This window comes from Protomyctophum bolini (assembly GCF_963924005.1).
Source record: "Protomyctophum bolini genome assembly, chromosome: 8".
Classification (NCBI taxonomy): Eukaryota; Metazoa; Chordata; class Actinopteri; order Myctophiformes; family Myctophidae; genus Protomyctophum; species Protomyctophum bolini.
Genome location: NC_137869.1, coordinates 14,449,650 through 14,477,149, shown reverse-complemented (window position 1 = coordinate 14,477,149; position 27,500 = coordinate 14,449,650). Strand labels below are relative to the sequence as shown.

Below are 27,500 nucleotides of genomic sequence, written 5' to 3'. Positions count from 1 at the left end.
TGACTGTGTGCTTGTACCATAGGTCACAGGAATGTTTGAGAGCTGGGTGCCCTTGCTGGTGACTGCCCTTCATGAGAGGGAACCGGGTGCCAATGTCATTGTGGTGGACTGGCTGACTCGTGCCAGCCAGCACTACCCAACATCTGCAGCCAACACCAAGCTAGTTGGCCGTGATGTCGCCCAGTTTGTCTACTGGATACAGGTGAGTCTTTTGGATCTATACTAGTAACCAAGATTGTTTGGTCGACATGTTTTTTTAAGATCACAACTGTTGTTGGTGCTATGTGTCTCGTTGGTCCGACTGACCCCCATTATAACTAACCCTATCCCGACCCTAACCTACTGTAACCCGAACATTTGTCGGACTATTGTTACGGCACAATAATGGGTTGTCAGAACTATGAGCGGACCCCATTGATAATTGGATTTTGCTTCATTAAACCAAAACCCACTAGATGGCCAAATTACCATCACATTCAGTAGTACAATACAATGCCAGAAGTGAGAAGGAACCCATAAACTCCATCTGAATTTAAAGTAGTCTCTTAAAGTGCGACAGATTTGTCAGTAGTGATTTAATGTTTTTGTATCTAGCGTTGCTGTGGGTATGTTTTCCTTTTGGTTATGATTTTATTCTCACTATAAAGGCTTTTTACAGCCTTGTCCCTGGCTCACTGCAGTCTCTCATTATGAAGCCAAGTACTGATTCACATTGCATGTGAAGCTTGGTGCAGCACTGCCCTTTAGTTTGAACTAAGTCAATCAAGCGACACTGGCACAGGCGGCTATAAAACACATTGTTGTCCATAGCTTACCTGAGGTCTAGTATTATAGATTGTAGCCTGTTGGCAAAGTTCACACCACTTTATTTGTATGTGATTCATTGTCTTTTTTAGAGCTGGTTTCACAGACACACATCAATGCTTGTATTGGATTATGGCCTAAATTCTATTCAGATAATAGAGATTTGACATGCCAGGCCAGGTTTATTCTAGTCTAGTTCGTTCCATCCATGCTGCAGGATTGAACTCACTTCAAAATGTTGTGCACAATTTGACATCATGTGTTATTCAAAGGGATTTGAAACCTTGCATCTTCTTCCTTTAGAAAGAGCTGCAGTTACCCTGGGAAAGGATCCATCTGTTGGGATACAGTCTGGGAGCACATGTTGCAGGCATCGCCGGAGACCTCAGTGACCACAAAATCAGCAGAATCACAGGTGATGATTGTCTGATCATGGTGAATTCATACTGTAGCAGTACAAGCAGATAATGCATTTAATGTTATATATACAGGCGAGGCTGGAATGTTCCACGGCCCCTAATGCAAGATTGACAGCCCCCCTGCCACCCTTATTAAAAGATACCCCTCCACGGTGAACGCTGAACGTGACCGTAAATACCACTTCAGACTAAAACCCTCAACGTGGTTCAGTTGCAGCATACCTGAGGCAATGAATATACATACTGTAGGCTCACAGGTTGCATACGGTAAATACGTTACATATGGAAATATAGCTCCGTAACCATTCCAAACGGAGCTAATCAAATACTGTAGTGTAGGGTGTAGGCTGCTATTCACATATAGTTGTGCCTGCCGTCTGCGGCTGTGACAATGAATGGGACAGCTTCGGGATTTGGGAAAGCTGATTAAGTAGTCCCTTCATTTTTCAGTTCAAGTGGTAAAGTTAACGTGGGAATGTGTCCATCTTTATGATTACTGTTGCTGTCTATCGCCGTCATGCGACTTCACTCACCTCATCAGTGTGGATGGAGTTGTCGTGTTTGTTGTGGTTCCATTACCAATGCCACCTTTACTCCATCTATCTTGCCCTCTCTTTTGAAAGTGTCTGTGGTTCTTTTACGTCTTGTTTTGACTGTTCAAAGAATCAAAACTCAACTTTACCAGGCGATTGCAGAGTCTGCAGTGCTAAAACTGTTCACAGCAATACCGGACAGACCGGAGCAAATACATCTGTACTCTAAACGTGCACCAGTAAGCAGTCCAGTTTAAACACGCCCTTCACAATAAACCGTATCCCTTTACCTCCCAATGAACTACATTTTACACTGCTTATTATTGACAGGAAATGTAGTCTTAGTTGCGGTAACTTAACAGCGTGTGTGGGAGAGAGAGCCAGAGAGAGTTTACAGTTTACTACGATAGGACTGGCTTCCAGACAATTTAGTTGTTCTTTAACCACTCACGTAACTATGATGATAAGCTATAGGACGCATATTAAACACATGTACCATTACAATCAGGTACACATAAATTAAGTACCTAAGAGTCCATTTTAGCCAGTTCAAAGAAAACTTAACTCTACACACATCGACAATGGGTGCCGGGCCAAAAAGATTATATGGTTGAGAAATGTAGAGCTCCAGCTCCATGGGGAAAAAATACTTTATTTGCAAGACATGACAAACATTGACCCGAAGAAGATCCCTTGAGCATCGAAACGTTGAGATGTTTTGCAAAAATAGGGGTTCTTTTCCATGCAGCTGCAGTACTTTTCTCAAGTTGAGCCAGTACCATGCAGACTAGGGACAGTGCCTTATTTCTGTCTCTCTTTCAGGTCACTCAAGCTATTGAGGCATGCAAACAAGTTGATCACACAAAAACACTGACCTCCTGTCTTGTCACACAGGCTTAGACCCCGCCGGTCCCTCCTTTGAGCATGAAGACAACCAGAACATCCTTTCTTCGGGCGATGCCCAATTTGTGGACGTCCTGCACACCAACACCAGGGGCTCCCCAGGCCGCAGCATTGGCATCCAGCGACCAGTGGGCCACATTGACATCTACCCCAACGGAGGCACCTTCCAGCCAGGCTGCGACATCCAGAACACTCTGCTGGGAATTGCAGCAGCTGGCATCAAAGGCCTGCATAGTATGTAGCCCACAGAAACACACATGCACACACAGACATGCATTCACACACACATGGAGACGCGCACACACACACACACACACACACACACACACACACACACACACACACACACACACACACACACACACACACATTCAACACTGTGTTGTGCGCTGTCCCTCTTTCAAAAATCCTATCTGTTGCACCACCCTGAATGTATACTATCAGACTTATAGATTAGATTAGATTATTATATAACGTTATACTGTAGTATATGAACGCACTACAACACAGTCAAATGATCTGGAGTTTTAATTTAGCTCTTAAAGAGTTAAATTATAGCTTACATTATCTAGATACATTTCTAACACATTTGACTGTGTACCTGCATGGATAGCAGATTCCAGTCCATGAACTCCCTAATTACCTTGCCATCCCAGAACCTCTAAATCAGGGGTCATACTGTAATGTCTAGGGCAGGCTATACAGTATATTATGAGATTGTGATAGGTGCAATATGATATATAAGCTCTATTTTGTAGAATTACAGATAACTTATAAATACATGTGTTATCAATCATCATGTGCCCTCTATGTCATTTTCACACAATGCAAATTTATGCCCTCATCAAAGTGAAAAGTCTGCTGTTACAATGTTGTAAATCATCAGGACAGGTTCATTGGAGGTTTGCATGGTGTCAGTATGTAATTTGCCTCCATAAAAGCCTTCAGGAGGTCAACATGCTTGCCTCCAGTCAGAGCATAACAGCCCAGCTGGGGAGTAATGGCTATACAGTAGTCATAGGTATTGTCTGTATAGTGCAGGTTTTCACATGGGTGTAGGTGTAGCCTTCATCACAGCCAATGTGAACTGATCAAAGCAGACCATGCAGCAAAAAGCCAGTGGTTACAGTAATCGCTTAATTGTGAACTTTCTGATTTTTGGCTGTAGCTTGGTTTCCACTCATTTGAAGGAAGTGGAAACAGACACTAACTGATTTATTATAACTGTATGGGTATTTTAAAATGTCTTAAATTGTTTTATATACCTGTTGTAAAGTTGGCCGATTGGTCAAGGCTCCAAAATTCGACCAAGTGAAGAAATACCATTGGGGGCGTATTTTTCACTAATGCGGCCATATTTAGAGTGGAAGGCCTAACAAACAAACAAAAACACTGATGACTAAACTTACAAAAAAGGCAGATGAAACTTAACTTGAAAGTTAATTAGTAAAACAAACTGTATTAGTCGAGTGAAGTCAAGTTTATTTATATAGCACATTTCACATGACAAGCGAGGACTCACTGTGCTTCAATTTAATACAATACATATAAGAATAAGAATACAAAAATCAATAATTATACAAAAAAGAAGATAATTACATGCCTCAACTCTAAACCCTAACTCTGAATTTTGCTGTGTATTGTATTTCTGCCTGGTTTTCAAACCTACACTGTCTGGTCTGCCACAGATATGGACCAACTGGTCAAGTGTTCCCACGAGCGGTCCATCCATCTGTTCATTGACTCGCTGGTGGTGAACGCGCAGCAAAAACAGACCATGGCCTACCGCTGCAATTCCAAGGATGCCTTTAACAAGGGCCTGTGTCTCAGCTGTCGCAAGAACCGCTGCAACAAACTAGGCTACAACATCCAAAAGGTCCGCACACCCCGCAGTACAAAGATGTACCTGAAGACCCGCGAAATGACGCCCTACAAAGGTAAAAGACCAGGAAGAATGGCTGTAACGTACCGTAAAGTACTTAAATTAAGTATGCAATGCCTTGAGTTTGCGTCAATCAAGGGCAAAATTACAATGATGATGATGATAGTAACAATGAATAAATATATGTATTTCTGTAGCAGTTGTACTCAGAGAAACAGAGTTAACAAACTACTTTACACATACGTTTACTGTATGTGTTTTATGTTCTTAGAGATGAGGGAAATGAGTTCATGCTCGGCCACTGCAAATAAGTATGTCTGGATTTATGGGCTTTGCATGAATTACAGAGAGTTAAGTTGACTCATTTTAATACGATAGCTTAAGTTGGACAATCCTCAGTGTATGAGCAGAAGCAACAGCAGTGGAAGTACAGTAGTAGTAGTAGTAGTTGTTGTCAAAACTGGGTATTGCAGGCGGGCTAGGCCCCAGGTTAAATTTATGATTGAATCGTGAAATAGGACGTGATGCAGAGGTACCACAAGAACAGCGTGAGAACCAATCATCAACGCTCAAAGGTTACTACCCGTAAGACTTCGTCATTCTTCCAGGTGCTTCAAAACGCCACTGAGCAACTTCCATTGAAGTGAATAGCTTATATTCTCTAGATATATTATAGCTCTATGGTGAGTCCTCACTTGCTGCATGTAACCTTCCTGTACTGCACCAGAGAAGAAGTTTTTAAAGTCTCAGCCCTTACGAACCAATAATAATTAAATCATGTCATGTAAGCTTAAGAATGTTTTCCAATGAAGTGACGTTGGAACATTTGAGAGATAAACACTAAAGGCAGTGAGATTACACAAGTACCGGTACTTAGAATTTAGGCATTTAGCAGACACTCTTAATCCAGAGCGATTTACATTAAGCAAGAACAAAAAGCATACGTAAGCTAAGAACATCACATACATAAAAAGTAATTATCATGAATCATACGTAAGCTAAGAATGTAACAGTGGAATATCTATATAATGGAACTATGCATGTATACTTTATAGTGCTATGTCTACATAAAAATGCTATAAGTTTACATAAAATGCTATCTAAGTCTACATAAAAATGAATTTTGGTTGATTGAAGACAAAGCAAGCTGCAGCATTTTGGATCAGTTGGAGAGGCTTAAATGCGCATGCCGGTAGGCCAGTCAGGAGAGAGTTACAATAGTCAAGTTTTGACAAGACTGTTGTCTGGATTAGGAGCTGGGCTGACGCCTTTGTGTGAGTGTAAACCTACAGGATCGAGTGACAGCTGTAATGGGTGTTTTGTCCAGGACAACACCAAGGTTCCTTAAAAACAAAATAGTATGAAACCAGATTACAATACTGTTGATGAGCACATGACGATGGCACAAGTTAAAGCTTTAAGCTATAATAATGACTGTAACTTAGTACATGCTTCATGTGCTGATGCAGAAATACACTGATAGTATGCAGTTGGCTCTGGGAAAGTTCTGTCTGTCACTCTTATGCCTTGTCTCTCTTCTGCCCTAAGTTTTTCACTACCAAGTGAAGGTGCATTTCTTCAGCAAGGACACGCTGGCCTTCACAGAGCAGCCACTGAAGGTGTCTCTGTATGGAACCCTTGAAGAGAAGGAGGACATTCCGTTCAGTATGTAAGTACAACAATATATAGTTTTCTGAACAGCTAAGTGGTTGTTAAAGGCATGTTTCATGCTATCCTCTACTTACTCCCAAACTGTTCATACAGTACATACATAAATTGACTAATGGCTCTTTTTGACTACAAAGGGTAACCCAGAATCTTATAGAACATGAAACCTTCCAGAACATGTCAAGTTCTGTGATGTTCTTTTTATTTACGTATCCATTATAATCAGAACCACCCCTGAAAGGGGAGGTACGCCATAAAAAAGAAAACATGCTGAGTTCTGGGTTCCCATAACTCAGGATTAGTATCACATCCCGAGCAGGACCTAAATACCCTATCTGAAACCGAGCCATAGTGTATGGAAACAATTAATTCCACAACCCTTGACATATGTTTCACGGCACGGTTCACTTAGTTGTTGTAGTCGTAAAGAGCCTATATATATATATATATATATATATATACATACTATATACTATATATATACTATATACTATATATATCCAGGCCCTGGAGGCCTGGATCTATACACAGCAGCGTCATTAGTTTGACCTCATGGCTTTTGCCTTGGCCCCCTACAGTCCAGTCCTGAATGGAAACACCACAGTGTCCTTCCTGCTCACCACTGATGTTGACATTGGAGACCTGATGATCGTCAAGCTGCGCTGGGAGAAGGACGCTATCTTCAGCTGGTCAGATTTCTGGAGCAGCAACAGGTTCCATATCCGTAAACTGCGCATCAAATCTGGGGAGACCCAGTCCAAGTAAGAGCCCTGTTATCACCTCCCTCCATACAGTATGTAACGCCCGGGATTCTAACCTGTGTCCCCTGCTAGACTAAAGGGAATTCCCCATAGCCCGGGAGAGATATTAGGCTTCTAGCTCATCAGGCAGATGCTCCGAGCCACTACTGCTACAAATATGACGTAATTATTATACCAGAAGACATTTGTTATTTTCCCAATGATGAAAGGATATCGCTAACGTTAACCAATTGCTCATCACAGATTCATGGAAGAACATAGTGTAATTGCTGTATAATTACAGTGTCATGCATAATTGGAAAGACTTTATGTACATAACTAACTATCCACTTCTTAAACCCTATACTTTATTGACCAGTGTTCTTCAGGGTTCAGAACTTGGCCGACTTATTTTTTCCCTCTACACCAAAAATAGCCAATCTACAAGCTCACAATGAGATGCACAATGAGCTTGTAGCTCGGCTATTTCTGTGGAATGGTTGCATAGCATGCATGCCCCGAATAGGGACGGTAGAGTTCAAGTGGTTAAACCTCTTGTTTTCAATAGTGTGGTAACTTTAAACTGAATTGCATTTTTCTTTATTTATAGTGAGGTAACTTTAACCTGGATTGTACTAGACGTTAAGCAGTGTCATTCAGTGACATTAACTTCAGTGTGACATTAAATGTGATTGCAGGGTGATCTTCTCTGCCAAGGATGGAGAATTTGCCCACCTTGTCAGAGGAGGGGAAGAAGCAGTCTTTGTCAAATCAAAAGAAGACTATACGAGTCGTAAAGAAAAACGGTAAGTCAAAGATCTAACTTAAAAAAAAAAAAAAGATTATGGCACATAATACAACGCTAAAATAATGTGATTCAATATTCAATATACCTTGTTATGCAAAAATAATAGTCCATAACAACATATATTATCTTTATCCAGGACTCACAGAATGAAGACGGAGGGCAGCCTCTTTGGGCAGAACGAGGCTTGAAGACTCACTTGAACCTTGAACGCACCTCATCATCATACACATTATCCATCTCTACATTCATAGCCAAAGCTGGACAGAAAAACACTGGGAACTATTTTCAAGAAACGGAATGATACCACCTGCTTCCAATGTTATCAACCGATATGATACCACCTGCTTCCAATGTTATCAACCGATAATCACCAGAATGATACCACCTGCTTCCAATGTTATCAACCGATAATCACCAGAATGATACCACCTGCTTCCAATGTTATGAACCGATAATCACCAGTATGTTCTTATGAAGACCATGCAATGGAGCAATATGGACATTTCCTACATGTATACTTCCTACCGCGAGTATGCAACTAGGAAACACGTTAGTGAAATTACTGACGCCGAAGCAAAAGAGAAACTGCGCTATACAACAACTTCGCTTCATGTTTCTTACATGGCCGGTTAAATTAGGATTAGGGTTAGATTTAGGGTTAGTAGTCGGTCAACTTGGTCAACAATGGCTGACAACAACGTCAATATGTAGGAAATGTCCATACTGGCTCCATTGCATGGTCCTGATAAGAACATATTGGTGACTATCGGTTGAAAACATTCAAAGGGGGCGAACCGCTAATCTATCATACAGGGTGTTGGAATGAGTATAATCTATTCCATCCAGAATCATTAAACATCACATCCAAGTGCAACCTTCAGAACCTCCTCCTTTGTGCCGGGAATCAGTCAGCTCTGATGTTTATTTTGTCTTCCTGGAAAATGTTACAACTTCTATCACAATGTTGTGCAATGTGCATATATTTTGCTATTACAGCCTTTTAATAACTATTGCTGCATTTCTTTTTAATCACTTGTTTATTCTCTTGTATCCCCGATATATGTATATTGTTTATACAGATTTCGATAAATTTAGACCACTCAAGAGGTTGTGTTTTGTTTGCCTATGTGAACTTTATTAGTACATGAGTACATTATTTTGTACATACATGATTCAGAGTGATAGGCATAATTTTGGCACATCTTCTTTATTTTTCTCCTGCAAACTGATCATTTACTTTATTTTGTATTTTTGTCTCTTCCTAACCACTAACCGCCAACAATCAACAGGGACCAAAGATGTTGTTACTATCTACTGACTGGAATATAACAATGATCTTTGTAAATATGTGTATTCTTTCAATCAGTATTATATTATATTTGAAATACATTTACATGTATTAATTTCAGATGTCTTGAATCCTTGCTTGTTCTCGCTTGCATTTGGTTATTGTGTTGGCACTGGTCACTTTACTCCCTGCAGACAATTGGATCAGGTGCTGTCCTTTACAACAGGACTAACCCTAATTTATGCTCCATCGCATGACAGCATTGCGCACCAAAACCTACAAGATTCACAACATGGTGGATGCCAATGTGGGACAAAGTATGAATAGTCTTTAACACATTATGGTTGTTTTTTTGCTTTTAGTTGAACAAGCTGGTTGTAATGAACTAATGACTAAAATATATTATTTGATTAAATGGCTCTTCTCTTTGGAAGGTCAAAATGTTGCACAAATGTTGGTCAAACGGCTGAAAATAAATATGCAAGCCTTTGCAAGCTCTGATGGACTGTCCTACATAATACAACTGAAGAATATTTCATATTCTATTTATTGAATGTATTTGTACATATTTGTATATTAAGCTGTAATATATTTCGTTGGATTTCCATTGCTGTCTTTGTTTTTATAGATGGAGCATTTTGTGATTTTATGCGCAACATTTTGGACAGATCAATGAAATTGGTTTCCGTGCCAGCTAGCTGCTGAGTGCAAATAGTTTTATGATCTGAAGTGCAGTGCGCTGTATGAAGAAAGAAATAACTTAATATTTTAATAAAGTGAAGTCATCACACATCTTGATACTCCTGGCTACTCATGTAATGTTACATCAAAATCCCATCATTTGATTATGTTTATCCTTATGTTATGGCCTTTTTAGGGATCTATTAACTACTAGTGTAGTATTGAAATCTTGTCCAATAGCAGTACCTTTAACGAGTAAGACGCGCGAACGCGGGAAGCGAACGCAGATCGTAAATTGCAATAACAATTAGAATAAATTGTGTCCATATATGGGCACAAAAGGGGCCAGGTCCACAACAAACAAATATATATATAGGAGCTGAGTGGACCTGGCCCCTTTTGTGCCCATATATGGAGCTGAGTGATTGCTGATGCAACACACTCCATATTTGGATAGCGGGACAGACACACAGACAGACAGACACACACACAGACAGACATGATCTGCTAGGTCTCATAGTAAGTGCTCACTGCAATCGCAATAATGTATAATGGTGGACAAATATGACAACATGTCCAGAGCTTTTACAGTCTATGGTCCAGAGTAATAGATTTCATGCAATAGGTTGATATTGAAAGCGCGGGAAAAAATGTTCAGTTAGAGTTGACAGCTCCTGCATTCGTAAGTACAGTATATGTTGAAAAGACAAAAATATGGCAAGTTAAACATTTACAGATTATTGAGTAATGTTTAACAGATTGTCATGGTTGTTCTAGTTGGGAGGTAGTACTAGGAAGTTGGAATACTACCATCATGAACTAATTGTTCAAGGCAATTGAACAAGGACTTGTTTTTGTGACATTGGTATGTAAATACAGCCAGACAGCCAAACCTCACAACTTCTTTCATTGCACATACAGACACATGTTTAACCATCAAAAAGTAGGAATTGAAAAAAATCCCAAAAGGTAGCACATTATAAATTGAAATGGAGGAAAAAGTATTCACATTTCCCATGCTACATACTACAGCAGGCCTACTCGTCCTGATCAAATATTACTCCACTAAATTAAAGTTAAAGTAGCTCAGTCAAGTTATAGTACATAAGTAACTGCTCTTAAATATACCCGTAAGACGCCCTGAGGACGAGAAGCGACCTCGCCCCTTTGCACGTTCCATTGAAGAGACAGAAGACCAAACTATTCAAGCGTTATAGAATCTTTCAAATTAGGGAGGGGCCTATGTAAGCGAATGCGGCAACCACACACAAAACTAAAGTAAATGCTTTAGATGTACGCTATAATTTGCTGTTTGTTTAATCACAATAGCTAGAAAATGTTGTGTTCTCAGGGTGACATTTGTTTCATTTTGTTAAACTTTGTGATACATTGGCAATACCATGAACAAGGGGATTAACAAACACAGGATCAGCCTTGTTTCAACACAAGCTGGCTTCTCGACCCTTTATACCAATCAAAAAAAACGTTTCACTCCCTTCCAAGAGACTAGATTTCGGCTAAAGCCAGACAACAGTAGGCCGTTTCAGTTATTTTATTTTGTCATTTGAAGATGAGAATTGGTTTTACTATGTGTAACCACCTGGGTTTGAGGGTTTCTACTATGTGTAACCACCTGGGTTTGAGGTGAATATAAGGGATAAACCTAAATACTGTAAGGAAGGTGCTGGAGCAGCACAGACTGTTAAATGCAAGTATAAAATACATATACAAATACAAATACACACACACACACACACACACACACACACACAACACAGTAAAATAAAACGTGAACCTTGAACCTTATATTTGAGTTCAATCTTATTTTCATGTACAAATGGATGGAGTGCAGGGGTTTGGGTGCCAAAACATTGAGCAGTTAATGTGTTTAGTATGTGGCTGGTACCCTGAAAACAAGTTATGCAACCTTGTAACAGTATGACTGAGAAAATAAATATTCTTTGTACCTCTAACCAGTTAGGGTTAACATGACCTAGATTTTGTGCCGAAGCATCTTTGATTAGCATGAGTTATAAATGCAGTATTGACACACTATACAGTATATATAGAGAATGAACTTAACACAAGGTCATTATGGAAACAATCCCACATTGTTTTGTGTTTGTGACGGACACGTGTTGTTGACCACACACAGTTGACTTTTAAAAGGTGTTACGTAGCCTGCATTGTTATGTGCTTCCCAGAAATGGTCTTTTCCCCATAATCTGGTAACAGACGTGAGTGAGACATCGCCAGCAAGTAGATTGACTTTCAAATAATCTTTGAAACAAAGATTCTTGTGCTTTCAGAAAATGCATACATCTGAATTAAGCATTAATGTTATGATGAAGAGGGCTTCCCTGCTTGTCACTAATCGTGAAACAAGTTAAATTATTTGTTGAAAAATAATTGCAAGAAGTGGCGACAACTGAATGATTTTACAATGTTTCTGATCTTTGATATTTAAAATTTTCTGCTCGTGGGTCTGGTTTCCTGAAGATGTTCTGTAACATGACTTTCCTCAAAGATGTAGGCCTACTGTGTTGATTCCAAGTGCTACGGTACGTACTGGCACCAGCAAACCTCTGCAGTGGACTTATCATTGTGAAAACAAATTACACAGTCCTTCCCAGTCCCTTCCCTCCATGAGACAATGGAGTCTCAGCTGCAGAAAGAGTGTTTGTCTTCCGCATTACTGTACGCTATTGTTGATTTACAGGGAATACTTTGTCATGTTCCTAGAAAAACTAGGAACAGGACAGCTGGACTGCTTTGGCGGGGTGGGATACATGTTTGTGTGCAGTGTCTGCGTCATGTGTGTGCGTGTGCGTGTGCGTGTGCATGCACCTCATTCCGTTTCGCGCGCATGCATGCGTGTTAAAGAAGCAGTTTGGGAGGGGGTTGTTGTTGGTGAGGTACTTTCAGAACGCCTGATAGTTGCGTGGCAGATGTTGTGCACTGAGAATAGCAGATCTACAAACTCACATACACTACAGTATGCACAACCAAGTATAAATCAGGCAGAATTCATTGGATTCCAAATTTGTTGACTTCCCAGTTTGAGGGACCACTGGCCTCTTGATAGTCTGGCTCTCTTCATTGGGGTACCTTCTTTAACTTTGCATGGTGTTGGACAATAATCAGTCAATGACGTTGTGATTATACATATTTGCCATGTGCATGTTGATACCTGGTTCTACACTATCCTATAGACATGTGGCTCGCACAGATATCAGTTTACTATAGAGGTCAGTGACAGACTGCCAGTGTTGTTGATAGAGGAATGGCCGGGAACTCAAAGGCAGGCAGACTGTGTTGATTGGCCAGTAGCCAATTGACAAGTATTACGTTATGAGAGAAGGACAATTAATGAAGTTTCATACGATGAGGAAATGCCTGGACTCACAGTGACTTGGAAATGTATGCCTGCAAGGGATTGCAATGGATTGGTAATATAGTATGTGCAGGGTCAAGGACAAGGTACAAGGTAAAATACCTGTCAGCATACACCCATTGTACCCATCTGTCTGTGTCCCCTTTATGGCTATATATGCACAGATCCATGTCTGCTGCTCCCCATTTACACTACTATATTTCCTCTCTACTTCTCGGAGAGAGGACCCGATGACTCTTTGGAGCACCAACCATGTCAGTGACGTCATAAGTTTGCTACTGTGCAGAGGGCCCCTTTATAACATGCCACTGTTGCTCAAGGTCTGCTACTAAAACCTCACATGACCTACTTTCCCACCTGGACATGTTTAATAACTCAGTGGTTTTCAAAGAGGGGTCCAGGGACCCCCAGGGGTCCTTCAGGAGGTTCCAGGTGATCCCCAGTTAAAATTGTTAATGTAGCATCAAAGTCAGTTTAACCATCTTTAGCCTTAACATTGGCTATTTTGAAAATAGCCGATGCAAGGTCACGAGTCACATCATCTTTTTAAATGTAATCTTGTTTGGGGTCCCTGTTAAATCATGAGAACCAATGTAATAACTTGGCCCTTCAGCCAGACATAACCATGTGTACAAACTATCAGAAAGGTTATGCTGCATACATTAGTGTGTCAATAGTGGCCACCTCAAAGTATAAAAAGTTCCAGACCCACAGGCCCGCGTCCGAAACTTTAGATAAATTACAGGGTTACCATGTGGGGGTCCCCTGAAAATCCAGACCCCCAGGAACGTGCCCAGGTGGCCGGGCCAGTTACGGCAAGCCGCCCCGTGTCCGAAACGGTTGAGAAATGACAGCGTTACCGTGTGGGGGTCCCCAGGGGGTCCCTCTACTGTACTGTACTGTCACACCCAAAATCATCATATATACAGTTTGTGTGTGTTAGGCTGCACAACAGTGACACTTGGTTGTGAAATATCCAACCAGACACAATTGTCGTGCTCGGACAGACCCAGCCAGCCAGCCAGGGACAGACACACAAAGCTCCTTAATGGAGTGGTTGCACCACTCAAAAATGATCATACAAGAGAATTGTGGAAAGGCTGGTCGACAGCACAAGGCTCCACAAAGTAAAACAGGTCACCAGAACATTAACATATAGTGCAAGCCGGCAACAAAGTAGGGGAGAGCCGCCTTGGATGTAACGCGTCACGGTTGTAACATGGACGTTATCTCTTGATTGGTCAACGCCACCATGACGCCATCGCGTCAGTATGTGTACAGCAACGTACTCTACGTGCCCAGGAAGTTTGAAGTGTTTACCTTCATCCTGCGGGGAGCTATTGGCGAAAAACTGACTTTTTTCAAAATGCGTATAATTTTACACCTGGAGTATTTGTGTGCTACAAGTTTTTTCTTTGGTGTTGGTGAATAAAAATCCAAATGGATGTCTTCATGCTTATGTTCTTCATTAGTTTGCATCGTGTTTAGACGGAATTCACGTTCATTCTGGTCTGTAAGCAACGGCAAAGAAAACTTCGGAGGGAGGGTCAATTGTAACATGTGTTACAAATGGTCCGCTTCCATTCAATGCCATTATAAGTAATATTTACATATTTGACATATTGGCCAATATTATATGTTCTAAAATTGTATTGTATTGTGTAGTGTATTCTAAAATTAGTTTAGGGTTGTATAACATTGTACAACTCAATCAATCAAACGTTTGTTTAATCAATGTATTTCCCCATTGAACTGAAAAAAAAAGCCCAAACTGCACACCCGATACTATTTAATATTTCCCAATATGTTTGATACATTTTCTTATCACATCCATGGTATGAAAACAATGCTAAGGAGTTGCTTCAATGAAATATAATTGCTTTAAGCTGAAAACGATATGTTTAATGGTGTTTTTTAGCGTTGTTACATTTATACTCCATGCTGTTACAATTAATCCGATATGCGCAGCAAATGTAACACTGAAACAGCGTCCACGTTCGGTTTAATAACTCCCGACCTGTTTTATCAAAAAAATAACTTGAAGTGGTTTATGGTAGCTGACATGTGTAGGTCCGTTGCCTGAAAATATTACATGTGTAGCTAAACGGATCTCCGAGTAAAAAAATGAAACGTGCAAAATGTTACATCCAAGGCGGCTCTCCCCTACAAACAAGTAATACTGGCAAAAATCAACATTCCAAAAATTGGAAACAGAAATGAACACTTATTCATTTAAGAAAATAACAATCAGGAACTTAAGAATTCTGCTAGATGCCGTGAGGCCCTGGCAGCTCTGCCCTGATATTCTTCTTGGCTAGCCAGAGCCTCATGTCAAACGGAACATCTCATTGTCAGTAAACACCTGCAGGCTGCAGCATGCCTGCTCAGTGAGCCCAGTGTCTCTGATGTCATGGACACTGGGCTCACTTCTTTCCTGGACTACAATTCCCATAATGCTTTGGTGCACTGCTCCTCCTTGTGGATAGGGGGAGGGCTGTCTTACTGAGACAACATGTAGTCCAGGAAGTACGTGAGCCCAGTGTCGATGACATCAGAGACACTGGCACTTACTTTATGTGTTATCAATGCTAAAATCTAAAATATCTAATATTATACACATTGTCAAGTCAAACTATGTTCTCCTCCAAAGGACATTAAGGAAACAACTTTCCAACCTTTTCATGCTGTGCACAGTTGGCTTCATTTGTTGATTTGGTTGGTTTCTTATCAGTTAGGTTGAAAACCTTTGAAAACAGAGAGATAAAGATTAACAACAATGTCAAACAACAAATGATAATTATTTTAAAACACTTTTCCAATCAATAAGTTATTTTTAACCAGTCTTGTTTTAAGCAATAAAGTATTTGAAACAATTAAATGTATTTTAAGCAATCCAATGCCTTATGTAAAGGACTTTTAAACTAATTTAGCAAAGTCATTTTAAGAACCATTTTAATTAAATATTTGAAATTAACCATTTAAACACTTGGAATAAAGAAATTAGATCAATTAGCTGATCCTTGATCTTGTAGCTCAGCTCTTTTCCAACTAGGCATTACCTTTAACACGGTGAAACATGAACTGTTCACTTTTTGGTTAGTATTTTAAAGTAAATCATTTCTAACTTTGTCTTATTTTGTAAAGTTATATTTTTGAAACACAAATGAAAGCTTCCAATCATAACATGACATAGTGCAATGTGGTCCTTCTCCAATCCAAACTGTAGCAGTTTCTAAATACATTAGCCCATTAAAGCCAGATTTTAAACACATTAAGCAGTATTTACAAATATCACTGATTAAGACAAAATAATATCACAGACCATTGGTGTCTTTGGACTTGGAACATGCCGAGTAGATTTAGCTTCTTGTTTCTGGTGTATAGTTTGTTTGAACGCTCCCTCCACCAGCCTTTTCAGGTGTTCCAGCTCAGCCAAACGAGCAGCCATCTTGCTGGTGCACTCTGGGAGATGTAGTTACCAGAGTGTGATGTTGGAAGATGCCTAGCAAACTCTCCACTTCTGAGTTTCGACCAAACACACATAAAGACCCCCAGGAAAGTGTTGCAAAATGGGCAATGGGTGTCCCTTTAAACAGGTGGGACAAACCAATCACAGTAATTGTATCAATAAATCAAACAAAAGGAAAATCAATACCCCTGAGCTGATCTACAATTACGTACTACTTTTCAAACTTTAACTTTTTCAATAGATAGGCTACAATTCAATAAATATTTCAGGCACCTACAACATATATAATAAACATGCAAAATAACAGGAACAAACTCCCCTGCAGTGCTTGGCCCCTCCCAATCAACACAGCACTGCAGAGGAGAGACAGGTGACCAACAAATAATTGAACTTCACGGTGACAGTATACGGTAAATAAAAAGTATTTCTCTTTCAATCCTTGCTTACTTTTAAATGTCAGATACATGTTACACATGTCCTTGACCGTGCGTGTATGTGTATAACTGAATCCATATTTTCTATCGATCAATCGATTGATCGGTCAGTCTGTCAGTCAATCAATCAATAAATCAATCAATCAATCAATGATCAATCAATCTTTTTTGTGGACTAATAAAAATGTACTCCACCAAGAATAGTAACATTTTCAGATGTGGGCGGCCCGAAACGATCGAGAAATGACAGAGTTACCGTGTGGGGGTCGCCGGGGATGTACTGACCCTGACCCCCACTGTACTGTCACACCCAAAATCATAATAGTTAATGTGTGTGTGTGTGTGTGTGTGTGTGTGTGTGTGTGTGTGTGTGTGTGTGTGTGTGTGTGTGTGTGTGTGTGTGTGTGTGTGTGTGTGTGTGTGTGACTCTGTGTGTGTGTGTGTGTGTGTGTGTGTGCGTGTGTGTGTGTGTGTGTGTGTGTGTGTGTGTGTGTGTGTGTGTGTGTGTGTGTGTGTGTGTTAGGCTGCGCAAGTAACACTTGGTTGTGAAAACCAACCAAACAATTTTCGTGCTCAGACGGACACAGCCAGCCAGCCACCAACAGGCACACAAAGCTGCGTAAAGAAGTGGTTGCACCACTTAAAAAGCATTTGAGCTGAATATCCAAAATCTGATTCAAATAATAGCCTACCCTTATATACCCTAATAATATAATTACAATAATAACAAATAATAATACTACTATACTACTACTAGTCTAATAATAATAATAATAATAATAATAATAATAATAATAATAATAATAATAATAATAATAATAATAATAATAATAATAATAATATAGGGGAATAACTATTATAATACAGGCTGAGTCACCGGTTCCAACAGCTTCTACTCAAGTCATAAATAATTAAGTAATTATTTACTCTAGGCATGTGTTTCCATCCCCGCCCGGGGACGTGGAACAGCAACCAATGGGTTTCAGCCCAGCAGAGATGTAGTGGTGCTATTTAAGAAGCCGACAGTTCAACGTGCTTCAGACAGATAATAACACTGCACTGCATGGCATGCGCGCTACAGACGGAATATAAAGACTTTCGCTGTTGAAGTTTGATTGCATTAAGCCAACCAATTGCTAAGGGGAACTCCATACCATATCTTCTCTCAAGGGAATAACGTTTTAACGAAATGAAAGCGTGGCGAGTTCGATGCCTTTACTTTCTGATATTAAATGCGGCTCTCCGATATGTGACGTCCTTGGAAGAAGAGCTGACGGATTCTATTTTTGGTGAGTTGACAGTTTACATATACTTGTTCATATCAATCCAAGCCATTTGTTAATATTTTGTACAATGGACTCTGCTTAGGTTATAACTTAAGTGATGCATCAGAATATAACCGTGATTCTGCTATAATAATAGCCTATAGAATACGATAATAATGATCTATTAATTTTAATTATATTTTGTAAACTGGCTGTTATTTCTAACTTTTAGACAACACCAACACACCCACTTCTAGACTAGGCTACTATACTAAAGTGACTTGATGGAAAAAGGTTGTTTGCTGTCACACAAATTCATAATTGGAATATGGTATTATACATCATCAGAAATATACTATAAAGGCTTTGCATTGTACAACTTAAGTGAAATTATGAGTAGGCCTATAGGTATTATTATGGCATGCTCTCTCATGTTGACTTGCCTTTAACCCTTGTGCAAGTTGTTGGGGGTGTGCTTATAGTCCCTGCCCCCCAAACTCACCACAACCCTCCCCTGTGGAATAGTCAGCTGATATTTGGAGAAGGGTCCGTCTACTCTAGACCCTATTCCTATTGGATGTCTGTGGGGATTTGTCAGTGAGGTGGCAGAAGCATAACCAGAGAAACTTTTCGTTGTTTCTATGGAAACATGTCTGGTCAAATGAACCCTTGTTACCTCTATGGAGTGCATGTTGTCTGAAGACGGAGGCTCATTTACTGAGGGGCCCCATATAGCCAGTCAGACAGTCAGTCATGCGTCTCTTGGCTTTCCATCAAAAGGACAAAGAGCTTAGATTTACAGATTTTGACAATAACATGGATGGCCCTATCTCTCCTCTCCCCTCTCCTCTCCTCTCCTCTTTCCCTTCCATTCTAAGTATATATCCTATGAATATTCAAGGTACAAGTGTCAACCTGCATGTTGTACAGACAGCTGATTGGTTTACATTCCTTTGTGTATAGGTAACTTCCTGAACCCCATTAAAGACTTGTTTGACCATAAGGATGAAAGTAATGGTACCATTGCCAAATTCTCTCTCCGTAAACCATCGCAACCTGATGATGACCTGTGCTACATCATCCCAGGGAAACCAGAGTCTATAGCTGCTTGTTCCTTCAATAGCACCTCAAAAACCTTCCTGGTGATCCATGGCTGGACGGTAAGATGCTTCAACCTGTAGCAGCATGTTCCTACCATTAGTCAGAGCTTGGATTGGCTGTACAGTGTACACATGACTGCATATGGGCTTTGCTAAAACAGCTATGTTTGGCGAGTATACATCGTCACGCGTCAGAGTAGTGGTTGCTTCAAAACATAAAACACAAACTACACTAAAATGAGAACATCTAAGAAATGAAACGTGCTGGTGCAAACCCTTAGACACCAACATTTCTGTCTCTCCATTGTGAGTTTGTGACCCTTGAATTTTGAGCTTCTCAACCAAAACAATTATCATATACTGTACTTGAGCAGACCTACTGATCATTCCCACCAGGTCCAATGAACGTCCTCAAATCAATTTTGACCTTGACCTTGATTGTGACCTTGACCTTTGCCATTCTCAACGCAAACGTTTGGGACATCCAAAGACATATATAACTCAATCATCAATTCTAATGTCCCTCGTTAAAATGTTACATCCTTCCCGATTGATGCAGCTTATTACCAGCAACATTCAGGCTGTGTCCACCAAAGCATTTTTTCCTAAGCTGAAAATGTAAGGAAGGCACGGTCCTAAAAACGCTTCGAAACTTTGAGTCTGGGTTTTATCTGGGTAACCAGATAAAAACACAATACGTGAAGTTGTGAACGCGCAGCCCAGAATAAACGCTCGGCTCCTTGTCACCCATCTAGTAAATATGTGGCGTATTCCCATTGAATACTATTTAAATGAAAACATATTCTGCGCTTTGGAAAAGTGCCTCGGTGGACACAGCCATGGGTCATTTCCTGATTTGTCCATCACCTCTACAGGTCAGTGGTATGTTTGAAAGCTGGGTGGCCAAGCTGGTTACGGCGCTGTATGAGAGAGAGCAGACAGCCAACGTCATCGTAGTGGACTGGCTCAGTTCAGCCCAAAATCACTATGTGGTTGCAGCCAAAAAAACCAAGGCAGTGGGGCAGGAGATCGCTCACTTCATCGACTGGATGGAGGTCAGTGGCAGCAGTTGCCTAGTTGATTACTGAAAATAAACAACAGACATACATATGAAAGATATTGCACTTCACTTCATGTGCTGCATGGACGGACATGCAGCACATGAAGTGAATTCAGGCAGTAGTGCCTTAACCACTCCGACATCGGCAACACCCCATCTTACAACACAATCTTGTTTTCTTCAAGGAGACCACCAACATTCCTCTTGACAATGTCCACCTGATTGGTTACAGCCTGGGAGCTCACGTTGCAGGATTTGCTGGAAACCACGTCAGCAGTAAAATTGGGAGAATAACAGGTTATTATCATTACCAGTCCATACCCGTTCAGGGGTGACATACTGTACCCAATCCCTACCACTCTCTCTCTCTCCCCCTTCTCTCTCTCTGTCCCCTTCTCTCACTTTCCCCTTTCTCTGTCCCCCTTCTGTCTCTCTCCTCTCTCCTCTATTTTATTTTTTCCCCTGACCAATCCCCTCTCTCTCTTCAGGTCTTGATCCAGCAGGTCCAGACTTTGAAGGAGAGCATGCCCACATGCGTCTGTCCCCAGATGATGCTCACTTTGTGGATGTTCTCCATACCTTCACACGGGGCTCTCTGGGTCTCAGCATTGGCATCCAGCAGCCTGTAGGCCATGTGGACATCTACCCCAATGGAGGGAGTTTCCAGCCAGGCTGCAATATGAGAGGCGCCCTGGAGAAGATTGCTAACTTTGGAATATTTGGTAAGAATTAATACTCACTCAGATTTTAGATTTATTTGGGGGCTTTTTATGCATGCCTTTATTGATAGTACAGTAGGTAGACAGGGAATGGGGTGAGCGAGATGGGACACGTCAAAGGCCGTCAAGACTCGAACCCTCAACATTCTGTCAGGCTACGTTGAGCCTAGGTGCCGGGCCTATGGACTACAGTAATTAACACAATATATGCCAAAACGAGATAATCTTGTGATTAGCTACTGTACCCTAATGTACCCTACTGTGCTAATCACGAAATTGCAATCGAAAATACAATACAATACAAATAAACAGCTTTCAGCTACTTCATGCTCGTCGTCACTAATCCGCCTCTGCGGATTAGTGATGACGATGTACAGTATAACGAATCAACGATGTATCTTAAAAACAATAGTTAGTTAGTTAGTTTTACTGTAGCGATGACCAACCATAGCATATAGGCTGAGATGTTGAGCATTTACTTCTAGGAAAGAAAACTGAAGAAGCAGTTCTAAAATTAGTTTTCTTCTATGACAAATTCAGTTATTAGTCATACAGTTTACTGTCCAATTTGAAATGATAAATACATTTTTGTTTTGATTATCTTAAACGTTTGAGTACATTTTTACAAAGAAAAACATCAAGGTTGTTTATTATTATTATTATTACACTATTTTTTTTTCCTTTCAGTTCAATATTCCCATAAAGGGCGATCACACAACTTACAAGAATCATCAACACGTGTTTTCTTCTTTGTTTCTCCTCAGCCATCTCTGACGCGGTGAAGTGCGAACATGAGCGTTCCGTCCACCTGTTCATCGACTCTCTGCAGCACGAGGCGTCCAAGGCGTACCGCTGTGGCAGCCCTGACATGTTTGACCGAGGCATGTGCCTCCGCTGCCGCAAGGACCGCTGCAACACCGTGGGCTATGACATCAACAGGGTCCGCAAGCCACGCAGCGTCCAGATGTACACCAATACACGAGCCTCCATGCCTTTCAGAGGTCAGTAGGCTTTGTAAAAGGAGTTGTGTTCACAATCGCGTCTGTACATAGTCTTTTTCCAGGTCTGATGCTGATTGCTCCTTTCATTCTTTACAGTGTATCATTACCAGCTGAAGATTCATTTCTCTAGCAGAGTGAACCACTCGGAGATGGAGCCCACGCTGACTGTCTCATTGTATGGAACCAAAGGAGAGGCTGAAAACCTGGAGCTGAAACTGTGAGTAGTCAGTTATGAAAAGTGCCATTGTGAATTGAATCTAAGTTACCAGTATATGACGCTATTTTGTGACTAATATCACATAAGAGTAACACTAGCTTAATGTCTTTCCAATCCTACTGTTTTTATTGGCAGAAAGGATAAAATTATGACCAATAAGACTCATTCGTTCCTGCTGGTGACAGAGAAAGACATCGGTGATCTCCTGATGCTCAAGTTTAAATGGGAAGACGCTAATGGCTGGTCTGCCTCCAACATGCTAAAGATGGTATCATCCTGGTGGTCTGGAGAATCAGACAAGGACAACCTAGCAGTCCACAAGATCCGCATCCGAGTTGGCGAGACGCAGCAGAAGTACGTCTACTTTGCATTATGAGGTTTTCATTCTTGGTTATATTTTATAAGACAAAATTATTTTCATCTAAATGTTCCTATCTTGGTTGACTTTCGTTTTAGGTTGGTCTATTGTGTAAAAGACCCTCAGGTTCAGAGCTTAACACAGGAGGTCACGTTTGTCAAATGCAAGGATGCATGGAGGATTCCAAAAAGGTGATTGAATCTCCACAAGCCAATGAAGAATACCGGTACACATTTTCAATTTCATTGATCAATTATTTACTCACTATATGAAAAATATTATTATTTTTTGTCTCCCATAGAACAACCCCAGAAAACCATGAACACTGAAGATATGGAGCAAAAATTTAAAGTCCTCCTTTCCATTGCAGCACTTACAGTAGTAAATACTTGATACACTTAAATTATACAAAGACATGACCACCTTGTATATATGTACAGGTATGTGTGCTTTATTTAAAAGTTCAAGTATGTGAATATATTTTATTAAGAGAAAATTGTTTTAATGACATCAATCTGTGACCGCAATGTGGTCTGTCTTCTTTGGTGTGTCTTCGGCACTCCCAAAAGAAATGGATATTATACAAAGTCATTGAAGTCTCACATTGCGAGATGCCAAATGGCCGACTAAATATACTGTACTGGAGATACCTATGGCCTACAGTGTAAAATACCTCTGATTTCACAGTCCTGGTGACATTTAGCGTCCCGTTGTTATCCTCAACTTCTACAGACAGTTCTCTGCAAGTCTGCATACACAGACGCACAGACACACGCACGCACGCACGCACGCACACACACACACACACACACACACACACACACACACACACACACACACACACACACACACACACACACACACACACACACACACACAAAAGAATGGATGATGAACATTTGAAACGATCACATACAGTACTTCTCTGCGATGTCTTACACACCTGCAGTACTATGAAATTGGGGCCCAATGAGTGGCTGTTATGGTGCATAATTTTGTCAACCGAACCCAGTTAGATTCCTGAGGTTTTTTTCAGATGTGTTAAAAGCAGAATGTGAATGTGAACAAACCTTTACCAGAGCTCTTACCATAGTATGACAGAAATAACCGTAAGGGCAAATGTCTGTGAAATCCTATAGGTGTTTTGTTTAATGCAATAGCGTGCTTTTTCTCTAACCTTATGAATATTGTATGTTATCTACTATACTTCATGTCCCTGACATTCACCACTGTTGTTCCCATCACTTGTGACTGGGGGACCTGTTTCAGTGTGCCTTAATAACAGAAAATGTTCCAGAAGTGAACTGTTGCAAAAATGAACCTGTCTTAACAAATGTTTCATGGCTATATTGTATATATTTTTTAATTATAGTGTACATATTATACAGTGAACCCTGAGATGCACATTACTCAAAGACCTGTGATGCATTCGTTGAAGCGCAGGATGTTAAACTGCAGTTTTATACTTGATATGCAATGAATATTCATACAGAATCTTATCTGGTATACAGCCATACGGCCTACTATGAATCTGTTACCTCCACTTAAAGGGTAAGACCACTTTTTTTGAGGTTTGGGTTGTGTAGTTACTTTGCCATGATGCAACTCCAAATGTGGACAAGAAATAAGAAATAACTGCTCCAGTGATTAGAAATTGATAATTCAAAATATGCTCCTCATTGACTTACATTGTAGCTAAAACAGCTCTCAAAGTCACTCTTTTAGTACGTAAACAAACAGAAACAATGTTGATTCAGACAATATAGAGCATCACCAAAACTCATGTAGTTTTATTTTTTCATAAAAATGTTATCTTCCTGTTGATTTGTCCATTTTATTGGGAAGAAAACCCGGACTGGATCCGTGGATCCGGATCCAGATCTTCAAATAGTAAAATCAACAGGAATCTAACATTTTTATGAAAAAATAAAACTACATGAGTTTTGGTGATGCTCTATATTGTCTGAATCAACTTTGTTTGTGTTTGTATACGTACTAAAAGAGTGCCTTTGAGAGCTGTTTGAGCTACAATGCAAGTCAATGAGGAGCATATTTTGAATTGTCAATTTCTAATCACTGGAGCAGTATTTTTTTACTTCTTGTCCACATTTGGAGTAGCATCATGGCAAAGTAACTACACAACCCAAACCTAAAAAAAAGTGGTCTTACCCTTTAAGTACACTGCAAAATAAGGAACCCACCAACCTCACTATAAGTCTGTAGTGCAGGTTATAGGTTATAACCCTGATCTTCACTGTAACTGTATTTTCAATAAGGTTCTTGTGAGAGAAAGTCCATTTACTGGCTTTTGTGCATTTGATCTTGTCATTACTATTTTTCTATATTTCCATATTTATAGTTCTATGCAGCATTCTGTAAGCAATATGTAACATGGCACTATAGAGATCTGTACTGTATTCATTGTGGCTTATCTTCCTCTCATTTGAATGGAAATACCATACTATTGCACTGGAAGCTGAGGAAAAGGTTACTAAACCAAGTTACTTTATTGTACAGCATATTCAATGTAAATAATTATAGATTTTATGGAACACTACACTGGTAGATATATATTTTGTACTTGTAAATATGTTACTGTACTGTATGAATACTGTAATAAAAGAAAACCTACCATATATGAAAGGTTATCATGAGCAAGAAATATGAGAATCAACGTCTCAGAGTCTTCTTCACCAACTTGTTCAGCCAATTAGCATGACTATCTACTCTACTAGAAGTGTTGGGCTGTTTAGGCGGGACCTAGACAGGATCACACTGGTTAAATCGGGATATGTAGCCTACTGTGGAGTGACGCTATTTATAAGGAATACACTTTGATCCACCCAGGCACGAGAACTAGTAACTAGTTATTTTGGGGGGAAAGTAACTGTACAGTTACACAGTTCATCTCAGGATTATCCATTTACCATTTATTGCAATGATGTTGCATTCAGTTTGTGGATGTGCTCCTGTGATATAACAGATTACCTGCGCAAGCATTACACAGAATCTGAGATCACAAGCACCCCAGAAGCAGAGCATAAGATACAGTTGTGCATCAATATAGAACCGTTCAAGGGCATAAATTAATATACCTACAGTATACAAAACATCCACAGAAGATAACATGATGGAGAGAGTTTGACAATGTACAGGTATATGTATGAACACAGGTCTTGTTACGAATATGTTTACGTCAATTTAGGGCATGGTGCCAAGTTTTTACTCCCTCACACGAAGGACTGTACCTCAGCGAGGAAAAGGTATTTCAAATTGTAACCTGAGTGTATAACAAAACCAACGTGTGTATTTTAATATGAAGTGCATAATAAAATTCACTTTTTGTCCAGAGTTTCCTTAAAATCTATACATACATGTATCATCAAAGCCTCAGCAGAGACACAATCCCACACGTTGGACAACTGGACGCCGTCAGGGCTGAGATTAGCGCGTAGGTTCAAATAGCAGCAGTAGCCTACACAGCAAGTACAGGCCATGAATGGAATGGAAAGTCCCATCTATCTATCTTAGAGTTTGCATGGACAGGTGGCTCTAAATCAGGAGGTTGCTGGTATGTGGCCACCACAGAGACTATGATGACATCTCTGAAGTCTGAACAGACAACCCATAATGTGAAGACAAGCAGAAAGGCTACAGTAGCTAGATGAACAGTGAGCTATGGAGCTACAATTGGATGTATGAGGTTTCTGAATATTATGCAGTAAACCTGTGGGGGGGGGGGGGGGGAAACGTCAAACTCTCAAGCGATCTGCTTGGATTCCTTATGTTAACCATTCAGTTGTAGTGAAGTCATGGGTCAAAAGTCAAAGGTGACTATTCCAAGTCACTCATATCCAGTGTGCGGTGGCAGATGCAGACGGTGCAGCCCATGACTGCAGACAATGTCAGGATAGCCAGGAGTATAGCCCACCAGTAAGCCTGAGGAGAATACATGAGAGAGTCAACAGGTTATCTAACTCCTGCTTCTCAACTGTGCCGTATTAAGAAGCTGTTGTTCTCACCCTCAGGGCATCTTAGGTAATAGAAGTTATACTACAAAGAGATGTTTTACGTATAAATGTTTTAAAAGTATCAATTTGTCTCGCTTAGTCAAACTTGTGACTACACTGGTCACGTCTGCTCTGTTGTGTAAAAATACCCTCTGTTGTCATATCACTGCAAGTATGACCTGCTCCAATAACCAATGGTAAACACAACTTATGACACAACAGGCAAGCATTAACTGGCCCTAACCCAGGCTATCTGGCATCTCTGCCATGTTAGCTAAGATATGTATTTGAAAATGAGTGACCCATTAGACAGGGTAAGCGAAAGGGTGGTCGATCTGGGCTCCTGAAGTGACGTGAGCGGTTTCTAAGTAAAGCCCTGCCGCCTGACACATGTGCTGCCTCTAGAATCAACGTGGACATTCCTGATTATCTCTGCACTCCAAGTGCAACAAAAGCATGACGCCAAAGTCCGAATGGAACATCTAAGACATGTGAAGTTATGAAGGTCACAACAGGAAGCTGAGCTGAGCTGAACACGCATCTCACAGCAACATCTGTCTCTACTCTGAGGCTATTGAAGCTCTGCAGTAATTTTTTATGCTTCTGTGGGCCTGCATGGGGCAATATCTGACAACCTCTGACCTCGTGGCCATAAAAATAATTAACACATCATTCTTCACTGACAAGGGTCATGCTGCTTGTCCTTGAAGAAGATTTGCCTTCGCTTTTGACTAATGGTTGCACTAT

General features: G+C 40.4%; 3 protein-coding genes across 4 annotated transcripts in view; 2 read left to right on the top strand and 1 right to left on the bottom strand.

The window, feature by feature from the left end:
* Window positions 1-9,826, top strand: part of lpla (lipoprotein lipase a) — an 11,980-nt gene extending 2,154 nt beyond the window's left edge. Inside the window, exons 3-10 of the mRNA XM_080769543.1 lie at window positions 23-202; window positions 1,108-1,219; window positions 2,651-2,893; window positions 4,348-4,596; window positions 6,090-6,210; window positions 6,788-6,970; window positions 7,648-7,755; window positions 7,894-9,826. Of these exons, the coding sequence (XP_080625669.1) occupies window positions 23-202; window positions 1,108-1,219; window positions 2,651-2,893; window positions 4,348-4,596; window positions 6,090-6,210; window positions 6,788-6,970; window positions 7,648-7,755; window positions 7,894-7,945 (1,248 nt within the window). The 3' untranslated portion in view covers window positions 7,946-9,826. The remainder of the gene's footprint in view (window positions 1-22; window positions 203-1,107; window positions 1,220-2,650; window positions 2,894-4,347; window positions 4,597-6,089; window positions 6,211-6,787; window positions 6,971-7,647; window positions 7,756-7,893) is intronic.
* Window positions 9,827-18,080: 8,254 nt separating this feature from the next.
* On the top strand, window positions 18,081-25,450 carry lpl2a (lipoprotein lipase 2 a). The gene is made up of 10 exons (XM_080770171.1): window positions 18,081-18,312; window positions 19,252-19,448; window positions 20,264-20,443; window positions 20,634-20,745; window positions 20,937-21,170; window positions 21,932-22,168; window positions 22,265-22,385; window positions 22,521-22,739; window positions 22,842-22,934; window positions 23,045-25,450. Exons 1-10 carry the CDS (start codon window positions 18,213-18,215, stop codon window positions 23,070-23,072), a joined length of 1,521 nt encoding a protein of 506 aa, XP_080626297.1. The 5' UTR covers window positions 18,081-18,212; the 3' UTR covers window positions 23,073-25,450.
* A 202-nt stretch (window positions 25,451-25,652) lies between these two features.
* Window positions 25,653-27,500, bottom strand: part of LOC308319905 (disintegrin and metalloproteinase domain-containing protein 10) — a 34,627-nt gene continuing 32,779 nt past the window's right edge. For both annotated transcript variants that reach the window (XR_013964498.1, XM_080770135.1), the window contains one exon: window positions 25,653-26,682. Coding sequence is in view for 1 of the 2 variants with exons in the window: in XM_080770135.1 (XP_080626261.1) it covers window positions 26,578-26,682 (105 nt within the window). In the remaining variant the exon portion in view is untranslated. The remainder of the gene's footprint in view (window positions 26,683-27,500) is intronic.

Bases quoted from the DNA above. Each gene is read 5' to 3' on its own strand.
- lpl2a (XM_080770171.1), top strand. From the start codon at position 18,213: ATGAAAGCGTGGCGAGTTCGATGCCTTTACTTTCTGATATTAAATGCG. The intron at 20,444-20,633 runs GTCAGTGGCAGC...GTTTTCTTCAAG, and splicing joins ACTTCATCGACTGGATGGAG to GAGACCACCAACATTCCTCT. The intron at 20,746-20,936 runs GTTATTATCATT...CTCTCTCTTCAG, and splicing joins TAAAATTGGGAGAATAACAG to GTCTTGATCCAGCAGGTCCA.